We start from the raw sequence: 14,122 nt of genomic DNA, 5'->3' as shown, positions 1-14,122 counted from the left end.
AATCAGCTGTAATGGTTCCCTCTGGCCTAACCCAAATCCGTAAATCACTTCAGAAATCCCTTTCAGTATTCTGTGTGATTGTGAATACAGGCACACAAAGAGAATCAGCCTCTTTCTCATTTTTCCAGGCAAACTTTACTTTAAATGGGGAACATGCGAGAGGGTAGCACACCCAGAGGCTCTGCATTATACCATAAGACTGACTAGAAAAATGCAGGGAGGGAAATTTAGCTACTAGGAGGTGGAGATGGAAAATTGGTCTCTGAAGTCCAGGGATATAGCCCTGCAACTTGGGTAACAGAAGTAATGTGGAATTTGAAAAAAAAAAATTAGTTGAGCCTTAATCTAAAAGGAGAATGAGGAAGCTGAATTTATTAGTATTTCTAATACTTCTTTTAAGATATAAAAGTTGTTTCTGGCTCTGGGTTTCCTTTTAGTTGTCTCATACTAAAAATGAAGTAGAAGTGTAAACACCAAAGGTGTCTTTCCTTTTGTATTTTCAGTACTCACTCTTATTTCAGCAACTCTTCATGGATAGCTGTAGTATCTGATGTTAACAAGTGAATTACAGCAAGACTTTTGGGTTTTTTAAAGATGCTTCCTGCTGATTACACTGACTAGTAGTAGTGTGTGGATGTCCTAGCTAGCACAGCCACTGTTTTCCTCAGGGAAGTTGGAGCTTGCTGCCAAACTGAGGGGACAGACAAACACAGTGAGAAGTTGCATTCAGAGATATTTGCCTTCAGAGTACAATGTTGTTGTTGTATTTTAGGAATCATGTGTAAGGGAAGAGAGAGGCTAGTCCCTGTGGTCTGAATTCTTTCTTAGTGGATGCTTATTTTACTGCACTTGGGGAGATGTCTACTCAGCATTTTGAAGAGAAAAATTAAAGTCATGGACTCTCTGTAACGTGAGTATGGTTGGGTTTGATTTCCCTGAGATCCAGATTTCATGCTCTGTGCAAATATGCTATGTGTAAGTACATTGAGAGCCTCCTTAAAAAAAAAAACAAAAGGCGACTCAACCCTTAGCTAGCCCACAGGACTGCAGTAAAAAACCCTCAATAATGTTGTAAGTTAATTATTCTTTTTGTTCAATGAATTATTTGCACAAGTCTCCAAATCAGCTGCTGAGAATCTGAGTCACCCCTGGTTTGGTTACTGGCTATTTACATCTGCCTGTTTTTTAAGAACCCCCAAAATGTTGTGAAGAGCTTAGAGACAGAGATGTAGGGAGGTAGTGTTTGGAGAGCTGCAGGCTCACACTGCAGAAATACATCTCTGGAGACACGGTGTGCTACTCAAGGAGAGCTGATGCAAAGGGAATATTGATGGCTTTCCTGCAAGAAAAGAAAGTTGTTCACATCACAGAGTGATTTATGTTGGAAAAGACCCTGAAGATCATTGTGTTCAGCCATTAAGGCAGCACTGCCAAATTCACAAGTGAGCCATATCCCTCAGTGCCACATGTACACGTCTTCTGAATATCTCCAGGGATGGAGACTCCACCATTTCCCTGGGCAATGTTGCAAGGCTTGATAACCCTGTCAGTAATACATTTCTCCTAATATCCAGGCTAAGCCTCCTTTTGTACAACTTGAGGATATTTCCTCTTGTCCTGTGACTTGTTACCTGGGAAAAGATAGTGACACAACCTCCTTGCAGGTAGAGCTCCATCAGTAGAGCTGGCACAAGTGTTCCTGAAGCAAAATAAACAATGAAATGTATGACAGAATTGCAGTGACTTGAACACTAAATTATGCCTAGAATTAGTCAAATGAGAAATATGTTCCCTGTTGGAACAAAAGCAGCACAAACGTGCAGAGAACAGATTTTTGCTGGTTTGTGTTGGCCAAGCATGCCAAGCATTACATCACAATGTTAATGTTTCTGATTTTAATGCTAGGCATTTAAAGTATGTGCTTTGCTGAGTATGTGTATTCACTTCTGCCACTCTTTCAGTCATGGAAATATGTACAGTTATGGTGGGGGGCTGTGTATATCTGGCAGAATTTGTGATGAGCTTCAGTGTATGATCATTCTCCACAAAGGCAGTGTACTTGGCTTTCATAACAACTGGAGCTCAAACACACAGGGAGTTACAGAACTTAATTTAGATGTTGAACTGGTAATTTGTGTATGCCAGTGGCTTTTTTTTCTGGAGGGAAATACTGGATTGTATTATCAGTTTGTTCCACATGTGGTTTAAAACTTTTATTTAGCAAACCAACATAGTATGCTGAAGGCCACTCTCTGTGTTTTTCAGAATCTTATTATATCTGCTGGTTAAGTGATACTGAGTTACATCTCTTATCCCCACTATCAATATTATGTTTCCAAAAGCTTGTCTAACAATTAACTCTGTATTTGATCCAAGAGTTACATCATGAGAAGAGGTAACAGGACATCCATTGACAATCACAATTTTAAACCTTTCTCAGGTTTAAGGTGATGCTCCTGTTACTTACCTCCCCTCAGGATCATTGCAGTTTATTTCTGAGGGTCACAAACTGGTGTTTGTACAGTCTGCTGTATTTAAAGAGATCTTTCAAAATAACCAGAACTTTGGTTTCACCCAGCAATTTGTCCCAGCACTTTTATTTTTTTTCCCCACTTCTTCCTGTGCCTACTTTCATGTCTCTTTGTAGTCTGGTTCCTTTCCCAGGAGGCACCAGAAGAATCTGTGGTACCATGACACACAGCAGGGCAGGGAGAGTTTCTGGTAGCAAGAATGGTAAGAATTAAAGGATGAAATTCTTGAATTGCTGATGATAAGGTGTAACAGCTCATCTAAAACTGGCTTTGTACCTGAGGACTAAGAGGTCACAAATATGATGCAAGTTTTTAAAACCCATTCCACAGAAAATGAAAGGGGGGAGGCTTTTTACCAGGCAAATGAACAGGCACCTCAGTGAGAACATTGTTGTACCTCATCCTGTAAACTGCTTGTAAAGTGTCAGCATAATTCCTTTCTAAAGGTAAATCCTTCTTTACAAGCCCATTTATAGGGGTGAACAAATATGTGAATAAGGATGTTTAAATCTACATGGTCTGAATTACTGAAAAACAAGGTTTTTCCCAAAACCCCTTGGCAAAGATTTTTTTAAGAAAACTAAATGGTCATTAGAAGACTCTTGCATGACAAAAAGATGCTTGGGAGGTTAGTGAGCTGAGGAATTTTGCTGTTGGCCGAGTTCTCCAAGGTAGTGAGGACTAAGGACAACAAAAACAGGGAAAGAGCTTGATGAGACTGACAAGCCAGACAATAGTGGTTGGTAAAGTTACATCTAGATATTTCTAAAGTGAGGCACAAGGAAGTCAAAGTCACAAAACTTGACGTAGAAAGTAGTGTACTGTACTAGGAACTGGCCCTCAAGGCTTGGGAGTGAGAGCTCAGGTTTATAATAGTGGTTCCTTGAAAACATCAGCTCAGAGTTCAGAACTGATCTACCCAGAGTATTTTATATGGTTCCTGTCCATATCTTCAATATATTTAATTGAATTCATTGATTTTTTTGGTAGAATTGAGGTGGGCAACAAGAATGTAGAAAGGAATGCAATGATTTCCATACACAGAATGACTGAGTGGCACAAAGATAACTTGGGATGTGGGATAGATCTTATAAAATTGAATTTTATGAAAGTATACTTAAACAAAAATAATTTCTTGGCACTGAGGACTATAGGCATTGGAAGTACATGCAAGGAGTGTAAACTGCTTTGCATCAGGTTCAGGGGTAACTATGCAAGAGAAAGTCACTGGAATTTATCAAATACAGAAAACACCTGAGTCTGGAAAATTTTTGGTGGGAAAATATGAAAAAAGCAGTAGGAAATACAATGTCTGTGCTGCCCCTGTTCTGTCCTGTCTGTTGCTACACTTGTATTTTCTAGGTGCCTTTAAAGTTCTTGCTGCAAATCTCAGTAGGTATAGAATATTTCTGTCTGAATTCTCTTAATCCTTGCTCGCTTCAATAGTTTGGATGGTTTTAACGAGAGTCATTGCAAAAAAGAGGCTGTCTTCAACTTTCTTGGAAAGACATTTTTAAATTTAACTTTTTATTGAACCAATTAAAAAGGAGAACAATATTAACAGGTTGTTAAACCTAGTTATGTTTACCAGAGCACTATTAATTGCTTTGTTAAATTCCCCTGTAGCATAAACAGCGTAGTGCAGATTTTTATTTGCATTTGTGGTAGCTGTTAGCTTCTGTTATTATTTTGTTTTATAGATCTGGTTCTTAAATACTGGTGCTCCCCACTGGGCAAACTGTGCTGTGTCATTTCCTAATAAATGCCTCAACAAATAATTCTCTCCTTCTATCCTCCTCCTCCCTCCCTGCAGTGAAGAGGATAATTTTGTGTAAACTAAGATCAGTTTACCCTGCAGCATTAATCTTCTATCAGAGAGATACTATTTTATTTTTCCAGCGTGCTGTAATCCACCCCAGTTTCTGACATATTCAAAGTGTATTAATTGTTAATGTTGCACTTCTTGAATTCTAATCATGACCAGCTTGCATGCAGGGCTCCGGTTTGGGAGGGATCATTACCCACTCCCCTGGGGATCACAAGTGGTACTTTCTGGAGGCAGCATGAGCTGTATTATTGTTGTGGATTTTTGTTCTTGTGCTGCTGCATCTGTTTGAAGCTGGGAGGTTGTGCACAGGCTGCATTGTGTGGTTGTGAAGTGCCTCGCCTCGCGCTAGCGCTGTGGATTGTTACTTGGAGTGCACAGAGGAGTCATTGATCACTGCTTCTTCCCTTTGTACCTTGTTTTAAACGGGACTGCAGACACTTGTGGGTATTCTTGCTATTTCTTTTCACCGGTCTCAGACACTCCAAATGGTTGAGGTACTTCTGAACATTACTCTTTTCTTCTAGATTAACTGATTAACACCTAGTATTTAAGTTGAAACGTAAAAAATAGCTTCCATTTAAGAAAAAAACCCTGCCAACTCTTCCCTGATAATACATGAATATTTTAACATGTATAATAAATGTAATAATATATATTGATTGCCATATCTATTATAACGTGGATGCTCAAATAGCTTTTAATCTGCATGTATAATTTTGATGTACTATGTAGGGTGATGCCATAAATGGTACAAGTCAGAAAAAAAGGAGTTTTTTTGTTGTGTTTTAAGCTTTTAGACTTTGAACTCTCACTGTGTCCTAGAAAGAGAAGAAACAGGTAACAAGGGCATTTATTTCAAGGTTTTTTTTCAATTTTGTCACAATTCATTGTAACAACAATGCATCATTAAATAATTTAGTAGATCATTCCAGATGAAGTGGTTCTACTTTTGTACTGTCATGTGGTACCTCTGTGGCAATGAACTACAGTATTTAGTGGCAGAAGCTAAGTATTAAATTACCTCTCTGGAAAATTTATCACTAATGCCGTTTACAAAATCATGCATTTGGTTTAAAATGAATGCAGCAAGAAACATATGTAGCCGTTGTCCAAAAAAAAAAAAAAGGTGTTTAATGTTAGGTAATACATTTTGGGACTATCTTCTTAGGCAGACACAATGCAGTATGCTTTTCTTGAATTTGTTTTTTTGTGTGTGCACATATACGTGCAGAAAATCCTCAATAGTGCAGGCTTCTCTGGAAGCTTAAAATCTGTACTAAGGGAAAATTAATGTCTTTATCTTTAGAAAGATGTTTAGAAAGTCTAGAAGCGGGTAATTTCCTCTTCTAATTCTTCAGTGGATCAGTTATTTCAGCTCTTCTCTTGTCCTTTTGCAAGTTGGCTTAGTACCAAGTGTGTCTTGTGTATCACCTGGGATTAAGCAGCCAGGTGTGGTTTCTTCCAGTAGTACTGTAAAGGAAGAAAAATATCACTGTGGTTGCAAAGCAAGCTTCAGAAAAATCTAACTTTATAAAAAATAAAATTATTTTCTTCTGAACTGGTTTAGAAACAAAAAGGGGAAATAAGCACTTATCTTTTGTTGTAAACTTCCATTTTTTTTCCTAATCTTCTTCAGAATCTATTGTTTATCTTAGATAAGGATGAGGGACCACACATACACAGATGCTAATAGGATCGTTTGGGTTGAAAGGGGTCTCAGACATCATCTGGTTTGACATCGTACTGAGAGCAGAATCAGTTGTGAGACCAAACCAAATATTCTGCTTTTTCTTTAATTAGCAAATTTGGTTCGAGTATTTTTGCACCAGGAAATGAATTTTCATCTGTATTCATGTCACATCAGGAAGAATGACATGTTATGGCTGAGGCTTTGGCACAAGTAGCAGTTCTAAACTCTGTTTTTTGAGCACCCCGTGTCAGAGCACCCAGAGTGCTCTGGGATTCTTTGCACAGTCCTGACCAACAGCAGTCCTGATATTTAGCACAGATGTAATCAGTTCTGAGTTCCTGGAAAGGTTCAGGCAAATTTGGGAGTAATATATTCAGATTTTTCCCTTCTCTCCCATTTCTTACAGCGTTAAAATGTTTTCTGAAGCGTGCTGACTTTCCGGGTGGAAACACTCCCTTCATGTTCCTTCAAACCTCAGCCTTCCCATGGGCTCTGTCACTCATCAGTTGGGCATGGAAATGCCTGGGGATTGCAACCTCTTTTCCCAGCAAGTGGTGCTTGTAACAGAGCCTGGAAAGGACCTCCCTTCACAAAGAGATCTCCAGGAGAGAATATTTTTCAAATAAGTGCTAATATTTATCACTCCAAGGAAAGCATGTAGAAATAAATGACAGTAACTCGTCAGGGTGCAAGAGTGGGTGCTGTCTGTTGGGGCAGTGGGTGGTAGGGGAGGGCTGTCATTTGTAATTCAGGTGTGGTAGGGGGGCCCTGCAGCCCAGAAGATGTGCAGGGTTGGGGAAAGAACTGTTTAGTAACCTGGGGATGACAGTGACAATGAAGCTGCCTTTTCCTCATCAGCTTTGGCATGCTACCAATTCCCTAACCTATGTTAAATCTAATTATTGTGAGGGCTGGAATCTTATTTCTCCTGTTTATCTGAAAAAAAGAAAATAGCTTTCTGCTGGAAGTGTTTTTTGGTTTTTTTAAATTTATCTTTTGTTTATTGCCCTGAAAAGTTGTAAATTGGCTATTGTTTGTTCTCCAGATGGATCCTGTGCAAAAAGCAGTAATAAACCATACATTTGGAGTGTCCATTCCCCCAAAGAAGAAGCAAGTAATTTCCTGTAATGTCTGCCAGCTTCGTTTTAACTCTGATGTGAGTATTGCCAATTTTTTTCCTTTTTTTTTTTTTTTAAATTTGGTGCATTAGGTATAATTAATATAATCTCTTTTTCCCAAATAACTCATTCCAGTTCTACTTGCATTCTGCTCAGCCTGGTGGGTTTTTTGTCCACTCAGAGGCAGAAGTCCATAGAGCATGAACTCTGTATTTTCTTGGATGGCTCTGATATGATATCCAATGCCACGTCCATAGGTGATATCCCATTTGATGGTACAATAACCTTCAACAGGTATTGCAAAAAGAAATGTTTGCCTGAGGTTTTTTTCCTTAAAAAAAAAAGGAGGTGAAGCAGAAAAGCTTCCCAGTGAGTTCTCCAGGTCATATTTGATTTTCTTCCAGAAGAAATAGCTTTTTCTTGTTCTTTGTATGTCCTTGCTGATATGTCTTTCCATTTCTCAATGAAGTCACTCTTCCAAAAACTTTCATTTATAATAAATATAAACACTTATTTCTAGCTGTCATTTTGAGTATGAGAAATTCAAAGAAACTGGTTTCTGGAGGTTAATTCAAAAAAATCATTACAAAAGAGTACACTGGTGTTTTTAAAATATATAACCATTTAACGTTGCTTCTTAATTAGATTGAAAATTAAAGAAATTCAAGGAAACTATATCTAAGAAGTTTATAACCTTTGATAATTAAGGAGTGTGTATTTGTTCTTGGAGACAATTACTAATGTCATTGAGTTAATGAAAATAAACTCAAATTCACCGATTTTTTTTTTTTTTTTAATCTCAAGGGTAAGAATAAATCCTGAAGTGATGTGTTAATATTATATTTTTTCTCTCGTAATTTTTGTCTCAGAAACAGTTTGCAGGCACCTCCTCCAAAGCCTTTGAATATTTTGTGCTCCTAGAGGTTTGCAGTAAAGCACCCATACACATTACCCTGCTTTTCTCTGCCTCCAACATTACACTTTGAAAAGTGTCTTGTGAAGTGTTTTCCCCAGTTTGCCTTTCTTGTCTAGGCTGGTAAGGATTTTGAAGCAGTGCTATCTCAGCTTCAAATTGATTTATAAATCTGTCATCATTTGACAAGCTTATTAAACTTCCTTTGAAGTGGCAATATCTGCTTAGTTAACTGATCTCAGAAGTCATTATTTTAAATTTAGTTTGCTTGTCTTTCTACTTTAAGGTTAAGATTTAAGGGGAAAAAAATCTTTTCTGTTCTGATACTTGGTCCAGGTATGTCCTTTCAGTGATTAAATCAAGGAACCAATAATATTTTTTAAAATTTCTTTGTCTTCATGGATCTTGCTTCCAAGTGACATGGCTCAGGCTGCCCTCACTCTTCCCTCTCCTCCTGAGGTCAGGGTCCCCTTGATGATGGGTCCTGTCCCCAGAGGGGTCACTCACTTTGTCTGTGCTGACATTCAGGTGCACAAAAAGCACTTCAGGCAGATAAACTGAATCACAACTGAGTGGCTTGAAACAAACAAACAAAAAAAGAGCTGATATGTTACATCATTTTGTACTTCTGTCAACCAAGCAATTTCTCCTGTCTGGACTTAGAAAGTAAAACAAAAAGTGCATATCCTATTCTGCTTTAAATAGTGGCACCACAGAAGTATGGCATCTTATAACTACACTACTTCTTCTGGGCCAGGTGTATTCAATAGGGTGGTGTGATCTTTCTTCCTAAATTTGATAAATACATTCAGTTGTAGTTACTAGAAGATATCATCATCCTTTGGAAATGAATGGTTGTAAGAAAGGATGAAGCACTGTGACTGTGATACTTTACATGCTGAAGTGCAGCACCTTACTTTCTACAGCAGTTTAGTTTACCAGGACATCCACAAACAACACAAATTTGATTTTGGAAAGTGCTAAGGTTATAACAGTGTTATGAATACCAGAAGATACTTAGATATCAGTCTAATTGCACATTGTTTCATATCCTCAGCATCCAGGAATATATGGAGAATGAGCCTTCATAGTGTAGCACTTCTATTTCAAAAGCTCTCTAGCCTTTCATTGCATTATTTAGCTTCTCCTGAGAAATAAAGAGTCTAAATTTTTCTTCAGGTTCAGTCATTTAATCTAATGCTCATCTAATCAAATTTAGATGAGCATCTTTTTTTCCTGAGAGCGAGATCCATTCTTATTTGGATGTTATTCTCACCAATCCAGATAGACACCTCCACCCCCCCATAATCAGCACTGTTATCATTTCACTGAGGTAAATTTCACTGTATGGGATCATTTCACTGGTAGTGGGGTTTCAGCCAAGCTCTGCAGACTCACAGTTCAGTCTTAGCTTGTTGAAACTCATGCAAAGAAATAAAAAATCTGGACTCTGCAGGTATTTTTTCTTTTTGGTCCCTTTGGACCAAAAATAATGTGAAATTATGCTCAGGGCATGGAATAATGTTTACAATCTCTCCTTTGTTTGCTGACTGGGGAAGAAGGGAGTCGTATAGGTGTGTACCTTGGAACTGCTGAATCTTTTAGGAAATCAGTTCCACCCTGTGACATGCTTTTGAGTAGCATCCAGCTCTGCTAATCTGCATTAAAACTTCAGTGTAGCACATTGCAGAATGAGATTTATAGTACAGTCACTCCACACTTGCAGTTTCTTGTGGCTCTACAAGGCTGACATACAAAAAAAAAATCAGACTAATCAGTTTGTAGTTGTCAAACCTCCCACTAAATTAATACAGTGAATTGCAAAGGTTTTGGGTTTCTTTTGCTTATGTGTCTGCACATTTAGCTCTGGTCAGTGTTCTGGCATCAGATTCAGAGGCAGGGTTCTGCAGCTACCTGTAGGAAAAGAAAGGTCAGAGATGAGAGGAAATTTTAAAATTTAAATATTTAAAAATACATTGTCTTGAATGTGGGATTGTGTGTGTTCAAGTGATGGTTTCTTTATTTTGAAAAATAAAGTTTGTAGAATGATTTTTCCTCTGCCATATAATTTGAATAGTATTTTCTAACTGAATTCATCAGGATCTCCCAGTCTTCAATTTTTAAAAGCCCAACATGAAGAAAACCTCTGTGTACAAATTCTTAATTTTATCTAGTCTTAACTTGATATGTCTGTCCTCTTCTGAAAAAATAAATGATAGTATTTGATTCATACTTACAGACATTCACCATCATACTCTGCCTGTCCTTTTTTTTAATATTTTCAGCTGTATTTTGGTTAAATTGGAGGTTGTCTATTTCCTCAGGTGGTGTGTGGCAATAAGTCTCCAGCAGCTGTGGAGTTTGGCCCCAAGGTGCCCATTCTGTTATGGTATCTGACACTAGCTTGGAGCCATAAGGGAAAACTGAGTTGTAGTTGGAAGGATGTTTGGTTTCTGCAGAATTGCTCTTTTCTCCTGATCTGAATCATTACCTTGTGTTCAAGTAGTTTCTCTGCTCTTCTCCCTCATTATTTTATTTTATTGTTTAGTCTTGAGGTTGTTAGGGTTGTTTAGCCTGGAGAAAAGGAGGCTCAGGGGTTACCTTGTCACTTTCTATGCCTACCTGAAAGGTAGTCAGTCTCTTTTTCCAGGAAACAAGTGAGAGGATGAGAAAAAAACTGCTTCAAGTTGGTCCAGGGAAGGCTGAGATTGGATATTAGGAGAAATTTCTTCACCAAAAGGGAGTTGTCAAACATTGGAACAGACTGTCCAGGGAAGTGGTGGAGTCAACATCCCACGGAGGTATTTAAGGGATGTGTAGGGACATGTTTTAGTGGTGAACATGGCAGTGCTGAGTTAACATTTGAACTTGCTCCCAAAGGCCCTTTCCAACCCAAAGGATTCTGTGGTAGTCCACAGAGTTTTAGGAGCTTAGGTACTATACAATAATGCCAGTACTAATCTAATCCCCTTTTCCAGCAATCAGGCTTCTCTGTATCCAAACTTGCAAATGCATGATGCCAGGCAGTCCGTGCGTTACTGTTCTGATTTTTGTTTGGAGGTGTCCTTTTTGTAAACAGATTTTGGCATCTGTTGATCATGCCTAAAATAAGCAAAACTGTCTGCTTCCCTCTGCTCACTTTGTTTCTTATAGAAATGGGTTTGGCTGTGGTACAGCCTGGTAGGCACTGTCTGGTTCGTAGGGTATAATTGGGTTGAAAATAAACTTGAGCTTGCACAGTGTGTTGCTGTGTGGATAATGACTGCAAGTCAGCCCTGATTTTTGGTGTCATCTCAAAAATCAAGAGATGACTCAAAAATCAGGAGGAAACACCTTGAGGCAAATTAGAAAAGCAGATGTGATAATTTGGCATTAAGAGACAATGAAGGTCATCTTATTGTTGAATGCGTTTAAAGCTAATAAAGATGATGTGATGAGAGTGTTCATCTTTCTAAAAAGCTAGAAGGCAAATTTTTTAAGTTTAGGCAAGTATTAGCAAAAGTTGACTTTACAGATTTAAATAAATCATTCATGCTCTCAAAAGGATAATAAACAAAATAATCAATAGCATCACATAAAAATGTACAGAACTGTCATTGTCTTCTGTCAAACATTTTACATTTTTCTTATTTATAAGGCTATATTGATTCTTTGGGTATGGAGGGTAGTGAAGCAGATAGGAGGTAATTAAAAGCATAAATCTCAGGAACTTGTGAAGGTAATTTTCTGTTTTGTAGACAGAACTGACAAAATGATGAAAGTTGTTAGCTCCAACATGACAGAAATACCGCACGATTATAGGGTACAGGGTTATAACATGATGGAGGTTCTGTTCAAATAACAGCTACTTAATGGAGCTTTTAACTAAGTTTGGTAAGGTATTTTAAATTTGAGTTGACTTCTTACGACATGGCTGATATTCACAGCTCCTTGGTTTTTCTGTGTTCTTTTCAATAATAATCTACCTTACTATTTTGAGAAATTAGGTTTTGGAAATCTCTAAGGATAGAACTGATAGACTAATGCATAGTTGGGTGTAAAAAATGTATGAACATGTCAGGTTTGCAGATTTCTTCAATTACATCTATTATTAATAACAAATGAGATACAACTATATTTTTCAACACTACCTTCTAATTTATTATGTAATTTTTATTAGAGTTATGATTCTAGTCTAAATTCTTCATAATTTATTTACTCAAATAAATGTGCATACTCTTACAGAATGGTTCTAACAGCTAAACTAAGTGATCAAACATTTTGTAGACATCTTACCATTAAGAGAGCTTTCTAGTTTAGGATCTGCTGTGAATTAAAATAACAATATTTTACAAACATAAATATCTCTCTGCTCCTGTCTTGCACAGTTAGCTTCCTTCTCTACCAGGATCGCTGCCATTGTAATCAACTTGATGTATAAAAGTGGGCAGGAACACAGGTGTTGAGGTGTTCTTTCTGCAATACAAATTATGACTATATTTAGGACATATTTGGTTTTTTTAGCTTGAATATATGTAAAATTTTTTGTGCTATATGGGGAAAAATTAATCTTTATAAATACTCCTTTACAGAATGGAATTCTGGACTATTATATATCTGTTATATATATAACAGATATCTGTTATCTATATATTTTTATATATCTGTTCAGTCTTTCAGCTGTTTCATTTTCCATGGTTGAACTGTTACTGGCAGAGGCTTCTGTGGTATTTTCAACAAAATATTTTTCATGAGAGATTACCAATTGTATCAACACCAAACGAACAGAGGATTTGAGACAGAATCATTGACAAAAGACCTCTCAAATAATCCAGTCCAGCCACCACCATGTTCACCACTAACCCCATCCCCAAGTGCCACACCCAGGTGATTTTTATACAGTTTCAGGGAGAGTGACTGCACCACTTCACTGGGCAGCCCGTTAGAGATAGAATTGCTGTTGAGAGCATTTCCCATCCAGGGTGGAATTCCTGCTTTAAGAAGGTGCAGTAGCAAGTGAGAAGAAATAGGTGTGAGCCACCTTTTTCAGTTCCATTTAGTTGTGGCACTCAACTAATATTGTGTTCAAGGTGTGAACCAGCATTTCCCATGTGGATGCTTCAGAGTCTCTTTATTTCTGCATTTCTCCTCCTTTCTGTCCATGCAGATCTACATATATTTAATTGTATATGTTAATAGCCAGACTGGGTGATGTGGTGGCAGATTGAAGCATTCAGCTAAAGAGTTGATGGTACAATTGTCTTATTTCCATATAGACCTAATGAAGGGCTACTTGAGCTGCTCTTGAATAAGCCTGTAAAAAATCCTGATCTCACACACATATGCACTGAACCTTTAGACTTACTCAAGCCTTTCATCAGGTTAATGTTTCATTGTGTAGCAATAAATTCAGTTAATTAGTCATTCACATCTCAGGTAAATTCTAAAACTCAGTCACTTGTGAACTGTCAAAATGAATCCTGTGGATTTCAAATACACTGTCAGTCATTGCTCCTGAGGGGAAATATTCTGTTGGCTTTTGTGCTACAGTCTTGCCTGCAGTTCAGAGTTTTCTTAAAGGTAATGCTGCTGTCAATGAATCCATGTGATCTACCTGTTTCCTGGTTATCTAGATATTTTCAATATATACAGATTTATAAACATTTCTAACTTTCTACAAAGTAAAGCTAGTGAAGTTGCTTTAAGCACTACAATAGGCAAATATAATTCGCATTTATTTTCAAAAGCATGTTTACATGTAGAAGAAAATTTAAATTCTTAATGATTTATTAAATGCAGTCTAGTGTATAAGGCTATTGTGTATGTATTGTATGTAGTCATACAGTTGAACATCCTGCTTGGATTTCACACTTAACCATTTGTAGTTACAAATAGCAATTTTAAGTAAAATATTGCATTTGTATCATTTTTAAGAGCAGAAAAAGCTATCCTTTCTTACAGCCAAGTTATTAATCCTTATGACATAGAGACTTTCTTAAAAATTAAAACATTCATAAAGTTTGATTGGTTAGGGTTTTTTAATTGGTACTAAAAGACTGTGGA

General features: G+C 37.4%; 1 protein-coding gene across 4 annotated transcripts in view; it reads left to right on the top strand.

The window, feature by feature from the left end:
- The window catches only part of ZNF385B (zinc finger protein 385B), a 109,931-nt gene that overhangs the window by 69,998 nt on the left and 25,811 nt on the right, over positions 1–14,122 (top strand). For all 4 annotated transcript variants that reach the window (XM_059853205.1, XM_059853202.1, XM_059853204.1 and 1 more), the window contains one exon: positions 7,095–7,205. In XM_059853205.1, coding sequence (XP_059709188.1) covers positions 7,095–7,205 — 111 coding nt within the window. The remainder of the gene's footprint in view (positions 1–7,094; positions 7,206–14,122) is intronic.

This window comes from Haemorhous mexicanus, chromosome 8 (genome assembly GCF_027477595.1).
Source record: "Haemorhous mexicanus isolate bHaeMex1 chromosome 8, bHaeMex1.pri, whole genome shotgun sequence".
In the NCBI taxonomy this organism is placed as follows: Eukaryota; Metazoa; Chordata; class Aves; order Passeriformes; family Fringillidae; genus Haemorhous; species Haemorhous mexicanus.
Note: the sequence above shows the minus strand (reverse complement) of the source record. Positions and strands in the feature narration are given on the sequence as shown.